The 12871-nt window shown below is 35.2% G+C and overlaps 1 protein-coding gene across 2 annotated transcripts in view; it reads right to left on the reverse strand.

Annotated features, from left to right (window-relative positions):
* Positions 1-12871, reverse strand: part of TTC33 (tetratricopeptide repeat domain 33) — a 40984-nt gene that overhangs the window by 6342 nt on the left and 21771 nt on the right. For both annotated transcript variants that reach the window (XM_076007991.1, XM_076007992.1), the window contains exons 3-4: positions 3538-3619; positions 1988-2119 (exon numbers count right to left, since the gene is read on the reverse strand). In XM_076007991.1, the coding sequence (XP_075864106.1) occupies positions 1988-2119; positions 3538-3619 (214 nt within the window). The remainder of the gene's footprint in view (positions 1-1987; positions 2120-3537; positions 3620-12871) is intronic.

Here is a 12871-nt window from a genome sequence, read left to right on the forward strand (position 1 = left end):
TTCTCTCCAAGTATACTTACTCTCTGGACAGAAGATCATCATGCAAACATTAGTTTTAGGATTTCACATAATCTACAGATTTACAATCTATCCTAGGTCCTTTAGACAGCATTATAAAGAGATAGATATATAGAGATAGGTATATAAAGTAGTATGAACAGAGTACAATGTGAATGAAAAATAGGAAATGGGTTTTTTTTTCTTATATTAAAATTAACTTCTACTTTTTATTTTTTTTTTTCTTTCACAAACCTAGTGGGACTATTTGGATCTTGAGATGGGTTTTTTAATTGCAGCAAGAATGCCAGGCCAAAAAGTGTGAAGTTTACATAATGGGAAATCATTGAAAGCTTGGAATATAATATTTATTAAATTTTTCAAAAAGTTATCAAACTTTCAGGGGTATATTTAATTAGGTATCTTCAAACAATCAAAAATGTGGACCGGGCGCGGTGGCTCATGCCTGTAATCCTAGCTCTCTGGGAGGCCGAGGTGGGCGGATCGTTTGAGCTCAGGAGTTCGAGACCAGCCTGAGCAAGAGCGAGACCCTGTCTCTACTATAAATAGAAAGAAATGAATTGGCCAGCTAATATATCTAGAAAAAATTAGCCAGGCATGGTGGTACATGCTTGTAGTCCCAGCTACTCGGGAGGCTGAGGCAGGAGGATTGCTTGAACCCAGGAGATTGAGGTTGCTATGAGTTAGGCTGAGGCCATGGCACTCACTCTAGCCCGGGCAACAAAGCGAGACTCTGTCACAAAAAAAAAAAAAAAAAATGTGATGAAGTCTTGATGACTTAATTTTGTTCAAAGATAGAAATTAGTAAATTAATCAGGAAGTGTGACTGAGCACAGAAATATTTGCTTAGCATATAAGGTACCAGGAGCATTGTGCCTTATGTGTTCTTTAAAAAAAAAACTGTCCTAGGAATATGAAAAAGTTAAAAATAAATACCTCCTCATAGTATAAAAATAATGCCTAATGAAATATTAAAAGTTAATTTATTCATATTTACTAAATATTTGCCATCACCACAATCAATTCTAGAACATTTCATCACCCCGCAAGAAAACCCCATACCTATTAGTAGTCATTCCCATTTTTCCCCAAGACCTTAGTCCTAGACAACCATTAATTTACTTGCCATCTCTATAAATTTGCCTATTCTGTCTATATCATATAAATGAAATCATGCAATATGTAGCTTTTTGTGTCTGGTTGCTTTCATGTATCATATTGTTTTCAAGGTTCATCTATGTTGTAACACGTATCAATACTTCAATTATTTTTATTGCGGAATAATATTCCACTGTGTGCATACACCACATTTTGCCTTATCCATTCATCAGTTGATGGCATTTGAGTTGTTTCCACTTATTGGCCATTATAAATAATGCTGCTATGAACATTTATGTACAAGTTTTTATATGAAGATGTGTTTTCATTTCTCTTGGGTAACATTTTATATTACCACTAGCAATGTATGAGGGCTCCAATTTCTCCACACCCTCATCAATATTTGATATTGTCCATCTTTTTTATGGCAGCCATCCTATGAGATGTGAAGTAGTATCTCTATGTGGTTTGGTTTGCATTTCCCTGATGGGTAAATGATGTTGAGCATCTTTTCATGTGCCTTTTGGGCATTAGTATAACTTCTTTGGCAAAGTATCTATTCAGATCCTTTACCTATTTTTAAATTACATTACTTATATTTGGTTTACCAAATGACAATGTTTTTTGTCAATTTTTTTTAAATTCCCATGATGACAAATATTCTGATCCTGAACTGATGTTTATAATAAAAAGATGTTTGGTAATAACTTTAAAGTTTATGGATTAATAATATCTTTAAGAGGTAATTTGCTGTTTATTTTTTACAAAGATTTGATAAATGGCTATTTACTTTTTGGTTCAGGTGATCAAAAACATATCAAAATAAAATTTCAACATGATCCTAACTTTCTAATAATCCTGACTTCCTTACCAGGATTATCTCTCCCAATCCAAGCTGAGCACGTCCCAAAGTTTGCCAAGACTCCCACGAATGTGGATTTCGCTGAACAGCCATTTCGGCTGCATGCACTGCTGGGAACATTTCATGAAGAGACATTAGGACCTATAAGCCAGAAAGGGGGGGAAATCCTGTCAGTAATATTCATAAACTAGCAAAGTATTGATGGATAACCATATATAAACAACCCTTTTCATTTTTTAAAATATATTTTTAGTCTGGTAAACAGCATTTTAGTGGTTTTTACCCCCTCCTTTGCCATTCGGGGTCAAGAATTACAGTCCTCTTTTCACTCCTGAAATAACTATGAAAATATAAACTATTCCATTCCCAGTCATTGAATCCTTTGTCCATCTGGTCAAAACCAAGTGGTCATATTCTAGCCATGGTGGGTCAGAGCTTATGAACTTTCAATTCCATTACTTACTCTATTTATGATGTAGTTTTTTGGGAACCTCAAAACTTGCTGTCAAACTAGGCAAATTAATTTGTTCAACCAGCAATCCTGTCACTAATGAATAATCTTTCTGCTATAAAAATCATTCAAACACTCTACCGGCCTACTCACCACTAGGCTTTTCAAACCATAGAAATCATAAAAATCAGACAGTTCTAGCATCCTCCACTTTAGTTCGTGGTAAGGGTTCTGAATTTTATCTGTGATATTTGGGACCATCATTTTAAAAAATTTGTGACACAAACATAGTTATTAGGTTCCAAATTAAACAACTCTTCATACAGTTCACTACAAACGCTGTTAATATATACATATTTAAGATTGAAAACTAAAGGAATCCAAATGAAGGACCTCATAGCACTTGATTCATCAGACATAATTTATTTTGGTTTTTCCTTGACAAACTAATGTCAAAGCTGAAAAAGTGCATGTCAAATGTTTTAGATGATCATTTGAAAAATACTTGTTAGGTGTGCAGATCAAGACTGAATTGCAACCATTCTCTGGCAAAAATATGTTAAAATATGTTTTAGACTTTTAAAGTCTCTTAGATAACCTAATCCAAGTGTTCAGAGGTTTTCTTTATAAACTTTCCCACAAAATATTAGAAATGTATTTTTAAGGTACAAATGTTATTTTTAAACTATTAATAAATTGCATGTATTCTGACCTTTTGCTGAGGACCAAGCCATTTTTAGAGATGCCTCATCCAGAAACCAACCTATCCTCATTTTAAAGCAAACTGAGCTAAATGCTAAATCTACCACAATTAAATCACAAGGAAAACAGACACTTTTGATTATTTTAGAGATTACTGTGACTTTTTAAAAGATATCCTTCTGCACATATCTTATAATAGTTAGGTTGAAATAAAACTTCATTGTGAAGGCAAATGAATTTCTAATTTTATATGTAAGGCAGAGCCATAAATAATGAAGTATTTTTTTCCAAATAAATAGTATCTGAAAAAGAAAATGGAAGTAAATGCCATTTGGGTTCATCATTGCTCACCAAACAAACATAGTGACAATTTCATAATGAAAGTGAAATTCTTCATAATTATTACCTGTGATTTCATCTCATACAGGGTAGCATCATTTGGGGTTAACTGTAATGCTTCATCCCACTTCTGAATTGCTTCACGGTATCTGTAGTTGTTAAAATTACATTAATATCATATCTTCAGTAAGTCTTTGAGAGTACATTACCAAATTTAAAAATCTGGTACTAGGAAAAAATTGTTTATTAAGAATCTCTGTACTCAGGAACTGATAATAATGGTATTACAAAAGCAGGAAAAATTAAAGAGATGAAAGGAAAAAACAGCAAAAGAGAAAAAAGCAAATTATAAATAAAACAGACCTTAGAGATCCTTCTCTAAGATTTTATTTTCTAGGCTTAGAAATCCCCACCAGATTTTCTCTTTCCATAACCTCAGTGTCTGCATATATTCTCATTCATTTAGATGAATTAGGAAAAACTTTTCTTGAGAAATTTATAATCCAGTTGCAACCATGAGCCCTGCCACAGCAATCTAGCTCACACAGATGATAGTTTAAGAAGTTGCCAGGTAATTTTGTAAAGATTCTTCAGTCGATGAGGGCTGAAGAATCTTTGGCTGCAAGGGCAAGAACTATATCTGTTTTGTTCATCACTAATAATATATGGTAAGCTTTTAAGAAATGGATGAAATGAACAAAGAACAATATGGAGATGATGATTTCCACTACTATTCTTTTACTGATGTTCTCCCAGTCAAGTCTCTTTTTGAGCTCCAGAGCCATTAGTCACCTAACATCTCCACCTAGGATGTGCCACAGATGGTTCAAAGTCAGTATGACCAAAACTGAGCTTAGCATGTTTGATGCCAAATCTGCAGAAGCACAGCAGCATTTTTTAAAAATTAAGGAACAACCAAGTCCTACATGCAAAGCAGTCATCTCCAAAGCATTCTCACAAGTGGTTAATCCATGTATATGTGTACATGGATTACATTAATGTTCTAATTACTAGAATATTCTTCATTATAAATTGAAATTTTCTACTCTGTACCTTTCCCTCAATGATATTTCTGTTTTCTAGAGGTAAACAGAAAACATATAATCTACCAGTTTTCATTCCTGGCTGCATGTAGAATAGTCTAGGGAGATTGTGGAGAGGGTTAATACTCATGCACACACACAAACACATACACACACATACATACACCTAGTCACTGCTTTAAACCAATTAAAACAGAAACTTTTGTGATGGGTCCTAGGCATTTTTTTTTTAATTGAGGCAGAGTCTTGCTGTGTCACCCAGGCTGGAGTACAGTGGTGTCATCATAGCTCACTGTAACCTCAAACTCCTGGGCTCAAGTGATTCTCCTGCCTCAGCATCCTGAGTAGCTAGGATTATAGGCACATACCACCATCTCTAGCCAATTTTTCTATTTTTTATAGAGATGGGGCCTCACTCTTGCTCAGGCTGGTCTCAAACTCCTGGCCTCAAGCTATTCTCCCACTTTGGCCTCCCAGAGTGCTAGGATTACAGGCATGAGCCACTGATCCCCAGGAATATGTATTTTTTTAAAACTTCCCAGATAATGCTAATAAGAAACCAGGGTTGTGAACCCTGGTTCTGTCACAGTATATTAAGTCAAACTTATCATGTACTGTCTTCTCTTGGATCACTTCCTATTATTTGTTTTCCAGACATTTCATTTCCCCTATATGTGTTTTTGTACATAATTTCCTAGCTAATATGTAAAGATCCAAACCAAATATAAAAACCAAAATGTGGGCTGATCTGTACAGATTATTATTTAAGCAGGGAGCAGAGAACTAAAAAAATAAAGACAGAACTTGAGGTAAAACACAAAGTTAAAGTACATAAAAAAGCACATTCTCTCCCTCTGTTTTCACCTTGCTATTGAGTTCCTTTACTAGTAAATAGTACAAATGGGCAATATAATTTCTGAGGTCTTGTATCACTTTACAAATGGCACCGTAGAATAAGTTTTCCAACTCCACAGCTAGCAGCAGGGTGAGAGCAGGCATGGTGGTGGAAGTGAGCTTTACAAAGCCTGCCTTAACTGCCATTACATAGGTTGTGACAATGAATAAGGTTATTTTATAGTAGCAGACTATACATAAATGTAAGTTAAATGTTCACTGCAAAAAGCTGGAAGCTTTTGTTTCCAGGCAAATCATACCTGAATATGCAGAGGTATCTGTCAGAACTGTTATCTGGACCACTGTTAATATCTTTTTTTCTTAACAGAGGCTTCTGCTGAGTCCTGGGGACACATCTGCTTGAACACTATGTTTAACTCTGAGTAAAAGACTACTCAGATTTTAGGAACTACTTCCAATGATCTGAATACAGTATGAACACCTTTCATATCATTACTCATGCTATTGCATTATTCATCTCATTTTTATGATGTGCTACCACCATGCTGTGTACTTTCCCTGGCTCTGCCTACATCAGTAATATTCTCGTAAGTCACAAATCGAATCTCTAAGAGCTTCACTGAAAATTATTTCTCCATGAAGAATTATTGACAAACTCAACTATCTGTCTAGAGCCAGGCTCCCCAAAGTGGCAAGTAATAGTGGAGACATGCAGTCTCATTGGCTGCTGTCAGTTCTCTTCCTTCCCTCTGAGTTAGGGATGCCTTCTCTCTATAGCATAAGGCTGAACACTACCATTCCAATGCACAGTTATAGCATAACTTAGTCAATGAATCCTCTATTGTTAGACACTAAAAACTGACTTTTTGCCACTACAATTCCCTTTTAGAAGGAAGTGGGCCATGAATAATAATTATTGAAGAAAAAAACTGTTTAGAAGTATAATCTCAATATAATAATAACATTATATTGAGATAAAACTGACTGGAAATGAGATCATCTTAGAAGGAAAGTTGTTTAACTCAAGATACCACTCTCACTGATTTCCTTTAATTAAGAAAAAAACCAAAGAGAGAAGAAATAAACACATTTACTTGTCTATATTACTCCCCTTCTGACTGTCCATTTACATGATCTACCAGATTTATAAGGAATGCAATTTACAATTCCCAGTTAGCTTGGTTATTAGAATTAGCAATTTCTAATAAAAAATTCAAGCTGGGCATGGTGGCTCATGCCTGTAGTCCCAGCTACTCGGGAAGCTGAGGTGGGAGGATCACTTGGATCCAGGAGTTCAAGTCCAGCCTGGGGAATATAGCAAGAGCGCTGTTTCTTAAAAAATAAAAAATCTAGGCCGGGCGCTGTGGCTCACGCCTGTAATCCTAGCTCTTGGGAGGCCGAGGCGGGCGGATTGCTCAAGGTCAGGAGTTCAAAACCAGCCTGAGCAAGAGCGAGACCCCGTCTCTACTATAAATAGAAAGAAATTAATTGGCCAACTGATATATATATAAAAAATTAGCCGGGCATGGTGGCGCATGCCTGTAGTCCCAGCTACTCGGGAGGCTGAGGCAGGAGGATCGCTTGAGCCCAGGAGTTTGAGGTTGCTGTGAGCTAGGCTGACGCCACGGCACTCACTCTAGCCTGGACAACAAAGTGAGACTCTGTCTCAAAAAAAAAAATAAATAAATAAATAAAAAATCTAATGACATTATGACACTAATACCCTTTATTACAATAACATTATATGTAAAATACAAATCCTATGTAGCCTGTTTAGCCCTCTAGTAATTAGCCTACATGTTTAACAATAATCATTATGATTTAAAAATTTTATTTTTAGTCTTATAGAAAATGGGGAAAATTCTTAGACTGAAAGACAAATAAAGTAGTAGCCTCCCATGTCCTTATCATCAATCCTCATCTACTCTTCAAACATACACACACACACACACACACACACACACACACACACACACACACACACGCACGGAGTCACTCATTTTCTCCTTTTAAAAGCTCTATTTAAAATGAATACTTTTAATTTAAACTATGTAAATAATGAGAGAACATGTACATGAACACTAATTATCTTCAAAATCTTTGTGAGGAAAAAACAGAATTTTTTTCCTTCAAAAACTTAGAAATAAAAACAAACCTCTAGCGGATTGCTCGAGGTCAGGAGTTCGAAACCAGCCTGAGCAAGAGTGAAACCCCGTCTCTACTATAAATAGAAAGAAATTAATTGGCCAACTAATATATATATAGAAAAAAATTAGCAGGGCATGGCGGCGCATGCCTGTAGTCCCAGCTACTCGGGAGGCTGAGGCAGGAGGATTGCTTGAGCCCAGGAGTTTGAGGTTGCTGTGAGCTAGGCTGATGCTACGGCACTCACTCTAGCCTGTGCAACAAAGCAAGACTCTGTCTCAAAAAAAAAAAAAAAAAAAAAAATAAAACCTCTAAACAATACAAATGAGTAAACATTTCTAGAAACTGTTATACATATTGTAAACAAAATTATAACCTTCAGTGTGGCACCACCAGCTTTAAGAATTTAAGGCTACTGATAATGAAATGGGCAAACAAGTCTCAGCTCAAATATCTCTTCTGAAGGCCCCCTCTTTATAACAACTACCAAAACTCTTGTTAATTTACTTACTTCTTTACTACCTATCTCTCCATCTAGAGTGTAGATGGAGAATGTAGGTTCCATGAGAGCAAGGCTCTTATCTAGTTCACTTCATTCACTGCTTTGTCCACATGTTGACTGGCATACTGTGGACATTCATGCATTGTATGAAGTAATGAATGAAGTAATGAATAAAAAGAAAAAAATCCTGCATCTCCTACTCACACTTTGGTGTTTGTGTGTTGGGGGTGAAGTGGCGAGTAAAGAAGATACAGAGAATGAAAGGGGGATGATCATATTTCAAGGTATTCTAAGGCACTAGACTACAAGTACAATATATGAGACAACACTTGACATCACTGTCGTTAGATGCCCCAACCACACTCCCTCCTGTGTGGGGTAGACCACATGATCCTTCACCCAGAACACAGCTGATTGGGCCAAAGACAAACATATAACCAAAGATTAACCAATCTACTGTCTGGTTGGCAATTTAAAATTTTCATGGCCTGGCTCAACCAAGCTGAGTCAACCAGATTTCCTTCTGTGGAATTTGAAAGTAAGAAATGAGACAGTGGGGATACAACTGTACAGAGCTGAACAGAGAAGATATGTAAGTCAGGTAACAGAAGAGAATGTAGTGTGCCAGAGGTTTGCCAAGGGCATAAGAGAGGAAGTCATCAGGCAGCAAAATCTTCCAGTGGTTCTCTATCTCACTCAAAATAAAAGCTAGAGTTCTTATCATGAGTTACAAAGCCCTCCAAAATCTGGCTCCCTTCTCTCCCTGTAACCTCATCCTTAGTCAGGCCCCTTTTTCCTTGCTCGAGCCATACTGGCCTCCTTACTATTTCTTAGAAACAGTAGGCATATTTCTGCCCTAGGGCCTTCGTACCGCTATCCCCTCTACCTGGAATGCTCTTTTCCTAGATAACTATACCATGAGTGTCCTATGTCAAACAACATGTAACTAACCATAAATAATTATCACTTTCTGGTCATCTCATGATGGATTTCTACTGTTTATTTGTAACACATAATTCTATGCGTAAATATCAAAAAAATTTAAAAGCTATCCCTATACAGCTACATTTTTAAGAAATCAGTAGCTAATATTAAGATCCATTTATGGATGGGGCTGTTTGATTTTTTTGTTGTTGCTGATTTAAGTTCTAGACAGATTCTTGTTATCAGCCCTTTATCAGATGTGTATAGAGCAAATATTTTCTCCCATTCTGTAGGCTGTCTATTCACTCTAATGATAGTTTCCTTGGTTGTGCAAAAGCTTTTTAATTTGATCAGATCCCATTTATTTATTCCCATCAATAAATGGGCAAAGGAAATGAACAAAAACTTTTCAAAAGAAGACAGAATAATGGCCAGCAAACATATAAAAAATGCCCAACATCTCTCATCAGTAGAGAAATACAAATCAAAATCACAATGAGATATCACCTAACCCCAGTGAGATTGGCCTCTATCAAAAAAATCCCCAAAACGAGGATGTGGAGAGACAGGAACACTCTTACACTACTGGTGGGACTGCAAATTAGTACAATCTAATTTGGAAAGAACCTGGAGATACCTCAAAGAGCTAGAGATAGAAATACCATTCCATCGAGCAATAGCACTATTAGGCATCTACCCAAAAGAGCAAACAAGACATTCTATAATAAAGACATCTGCACCCAAATGTTTATGGCAGCACAATTCACTATTGCAAGGATGTGGAAACAATCCAAGTGCCCATCAATTCATGAATGGATTATTAAAATTTGGTATATGTATACAATGGAATCTTACTCAATTATAAGAAACAACAGTGATCTAGCACCTCTAATATTTTCCTGGACAGATCTTGAGCCCATTATCTGAAATGAGGTCTATCACAAGATCAGAAGAATAGGCTCCACATGTACTCACAAACTGGCACTAACTGATCAACACTATGGTGCTCACCCAGTAGTAAGATTCTCCAGGGATTAGGGGGTTGGGGCGGGTAAACTCACAACTAATGGATGTGGTGAGCATTGTAGAGGGAAAGGACATGCCTGTAACCCTCGCTTGGGTGAGGCAAAGACATAAAATGCAACCAAAATGTTTATACCCTCATAATATCCTGAAATAAAAATAAATTTTAAAAAAATTTATTTAAAAAAAATAAATTTTAAAAAAATTAAAAAAGGAAAAAAAATCCATTATTTTCTTTATTGAAAACTATATTGTCAAGAACTTGAAAGTTTTCATTTTACTTTATATTGTGTTTTCTAATAATATTTATAAGAATTGCGCCCCAAAATGCTTAATGACAGAAATAACTTTCTAGTTGATTATTTAAATTGTGTTATTGGAAGTGATTTTTCTTAGGATATAATATTTGAAATTAAAAGTTTAGTTTACTTCCTTGATTTTGTGGAAGATTTCATATAAATATTATGATGCTGAAAGTAGTTTTAGATAGATCTAATTTGACTGAAAACCATCTGATTTGTAGTATAGTTAGATCAAGTTCCAACTTTTAAACAATAATCAATTTCCGGAATTAACTCAAAAGAAAATCTCTAAATTATTTTGAATCTCTCTGTAGAATCTGGAGTAACATTTTTAAGAAAGCAGAGACAATATAACATGCAGTTACAATAAGCATTCCTCATACAGCACCTAATTTCCTTTAGTTTAACAGGCTCAGAAAGAAAAAAGAAACAAAATCAATGAAAGAGAAAAAATATGCTTCCTAATAGAATATTTTCTGAAGATAGTCATATTTAGGGAACTGTATCAGGAAGAATTGTTGCGATAAAGCTCAGACTAGCAAGTTCCAGTATGTCTTTACTACGTGAGGGAAAAAAATACAAATATACCTTAAAATAAACCCTAAACTGCTCAGAGTTTTGGTAACTATCACTTATTGGTTAAGTCATAAATTCCATTTTCAGTAATAATTTAAACTGTTTACTTATACAAAAAAACATGTCTTTAAAAGTTTCTAATTTATTACAGACAAGAAGAAACCATTTAGGGCAGATTAATTAACTCTGGAAACAGGAGGAAGGAGTTCTGACGTTACATGAAGGTGGCACACATTGAATAAAGGTCATTTTCCAAAGCAAATTCAAGTAATGATGCAATTTCTGCAGGATATTTCTTAAGTGTTACTGTACTGAAAGCAATTATCCAGGTCTATTCCTTACCATACCTACCAGACAATGAATTTTCTGGAACAAGTAAAAAGTCCCAATTTTAATCTCCTTATTTTGACTTCAGATACAGGGATAATTTAAAGTATTTTATTACCTAAAGTATTTTATCACGTTCCATTTAGTATACACATAAATATTAAAAACTCTAATTCAGGCCGGGCGCTGTGGCTCACGCCTGTAATCCTAGCTCTTGGGAGGCCGAGGCGGGTGGATTGCTCAAGGTCAGGAGTTCAAAACCAGCCTGAGCAAGAGCGAGACCCCGTCTCTACTATAAATAGAAAGAAATTAATTGGCCAACTGATATATATATAAAAAATTAGCCGGGCATGGTAGCGCATGCCTGTAGTCCCAGCTACTCGGGAGGCTGAGGCAGAAGGATCACTCAAGCCCAGGAGTTTGAGGTTGCTGTGAGCTAGGCTGACGCCACGGCACTCACTCTAGCCTGGACAACAAAGTGAGACTCTGTCTCAAAAAAAAAAAAAAAAAAAAAAACTCTAATTCACCAGGAATTAAATTCAATATCATAGAATTATTTGTACTAAATAAAAACATTAAAAATAAACAGCATGTCTTATTGTTAGAATTAATATTAAAAAAAAAAATAAATAGCATGACTATAGCAAGCTACCTTATTTTAATGATAAATATATTATAAAATCACAAAGTAAGCAAAAGACAAAAGATGGGCTCCTTCCCCTCACTTGGATGAACCCAATCACTTGCATCCCTAGAGAACCCTGAGAGGCATTAAGTTATTCTGGTGAATAATGGCTCCTGGCACCCGTTATTTTTCTTTATAGAATAAGTTAAAACTTTGTATTTATTTTTGTGTTTGATAAAACATAAAGCAGTATGTATACAATGTGATGGGTATTTTGCTTACCAACGTATACATACACAGCAATAGCATCTCACACCTAACATAATAATTTCTGAAGGAATAAGACAGACACCAGGAGTAGTCCACAGTCTTTGTGTGATGGATTGAGACAATACAGAAGAGGCCCTGACCAGAAAATAGCTACCATTGCCTAATCCAAAATTTTAAATCCCACAATTAGACATGTAATTTTAAGAGTCTTGGGCATTTCAGCATAATTGGAGAATTTAGGAATAAAAATAAAGCATACCTTTGTCCTAAATGAGAATCAACCCCACTGATCACTGAAGACATTCAAGTTCCTTATAAGGATAAATGTAAAAATCCTAAAGAATTAGCAAATTAAGTCCAACAACTTACTATAAACATGACCATGTAAGGTACACTCAGGGAAACATGATAAATGAGTTCATATGTAATAGATAATGGTGAAAAAAGTACGTCAATCAACAATATTAATATTTACTATAATTTAATACCCATTTCTAATTTATAGCTATTTTCTTTATTGTTCTTAACAAAAGTATATACAACAGCAAAGAAATTTAGTCCCTTGGTGTCATTAGCTACTAAGCTTTAATGACAACTTCTAAAAGCAGTAACTATATCTAAGAAGAAAGTGTTTATGCTTCTTGTTGTGGGTGATTTCAAGTTTCTCAAAACAATATTTCCAAATGATATAGACACAACATGAAAAATTTTGGAAATTTATCATGTTCTACCTTCTTTGGGAAATTAACTTATTCATTCAGAATGATTCTTCCACTCATAATTTTCTAACAAACATAATAAGAGTTAAT

This window comes from Microcebus murinus, chromosome 11, assembly GCF_040939455.1.
Source record: "Microcebus murinus isolate Inina chromosome 11, M.murinus_Inina_mat1.0, whole genome shotgun sequence".
In the NCBI taxonomy this organism is placed as follows: domain Eukaryota; kingdom Metazoa; phylum Chordata; class Mammalia; order Primates; family Cheirogaleidae; genus Microcebus; species Microcebus murinus.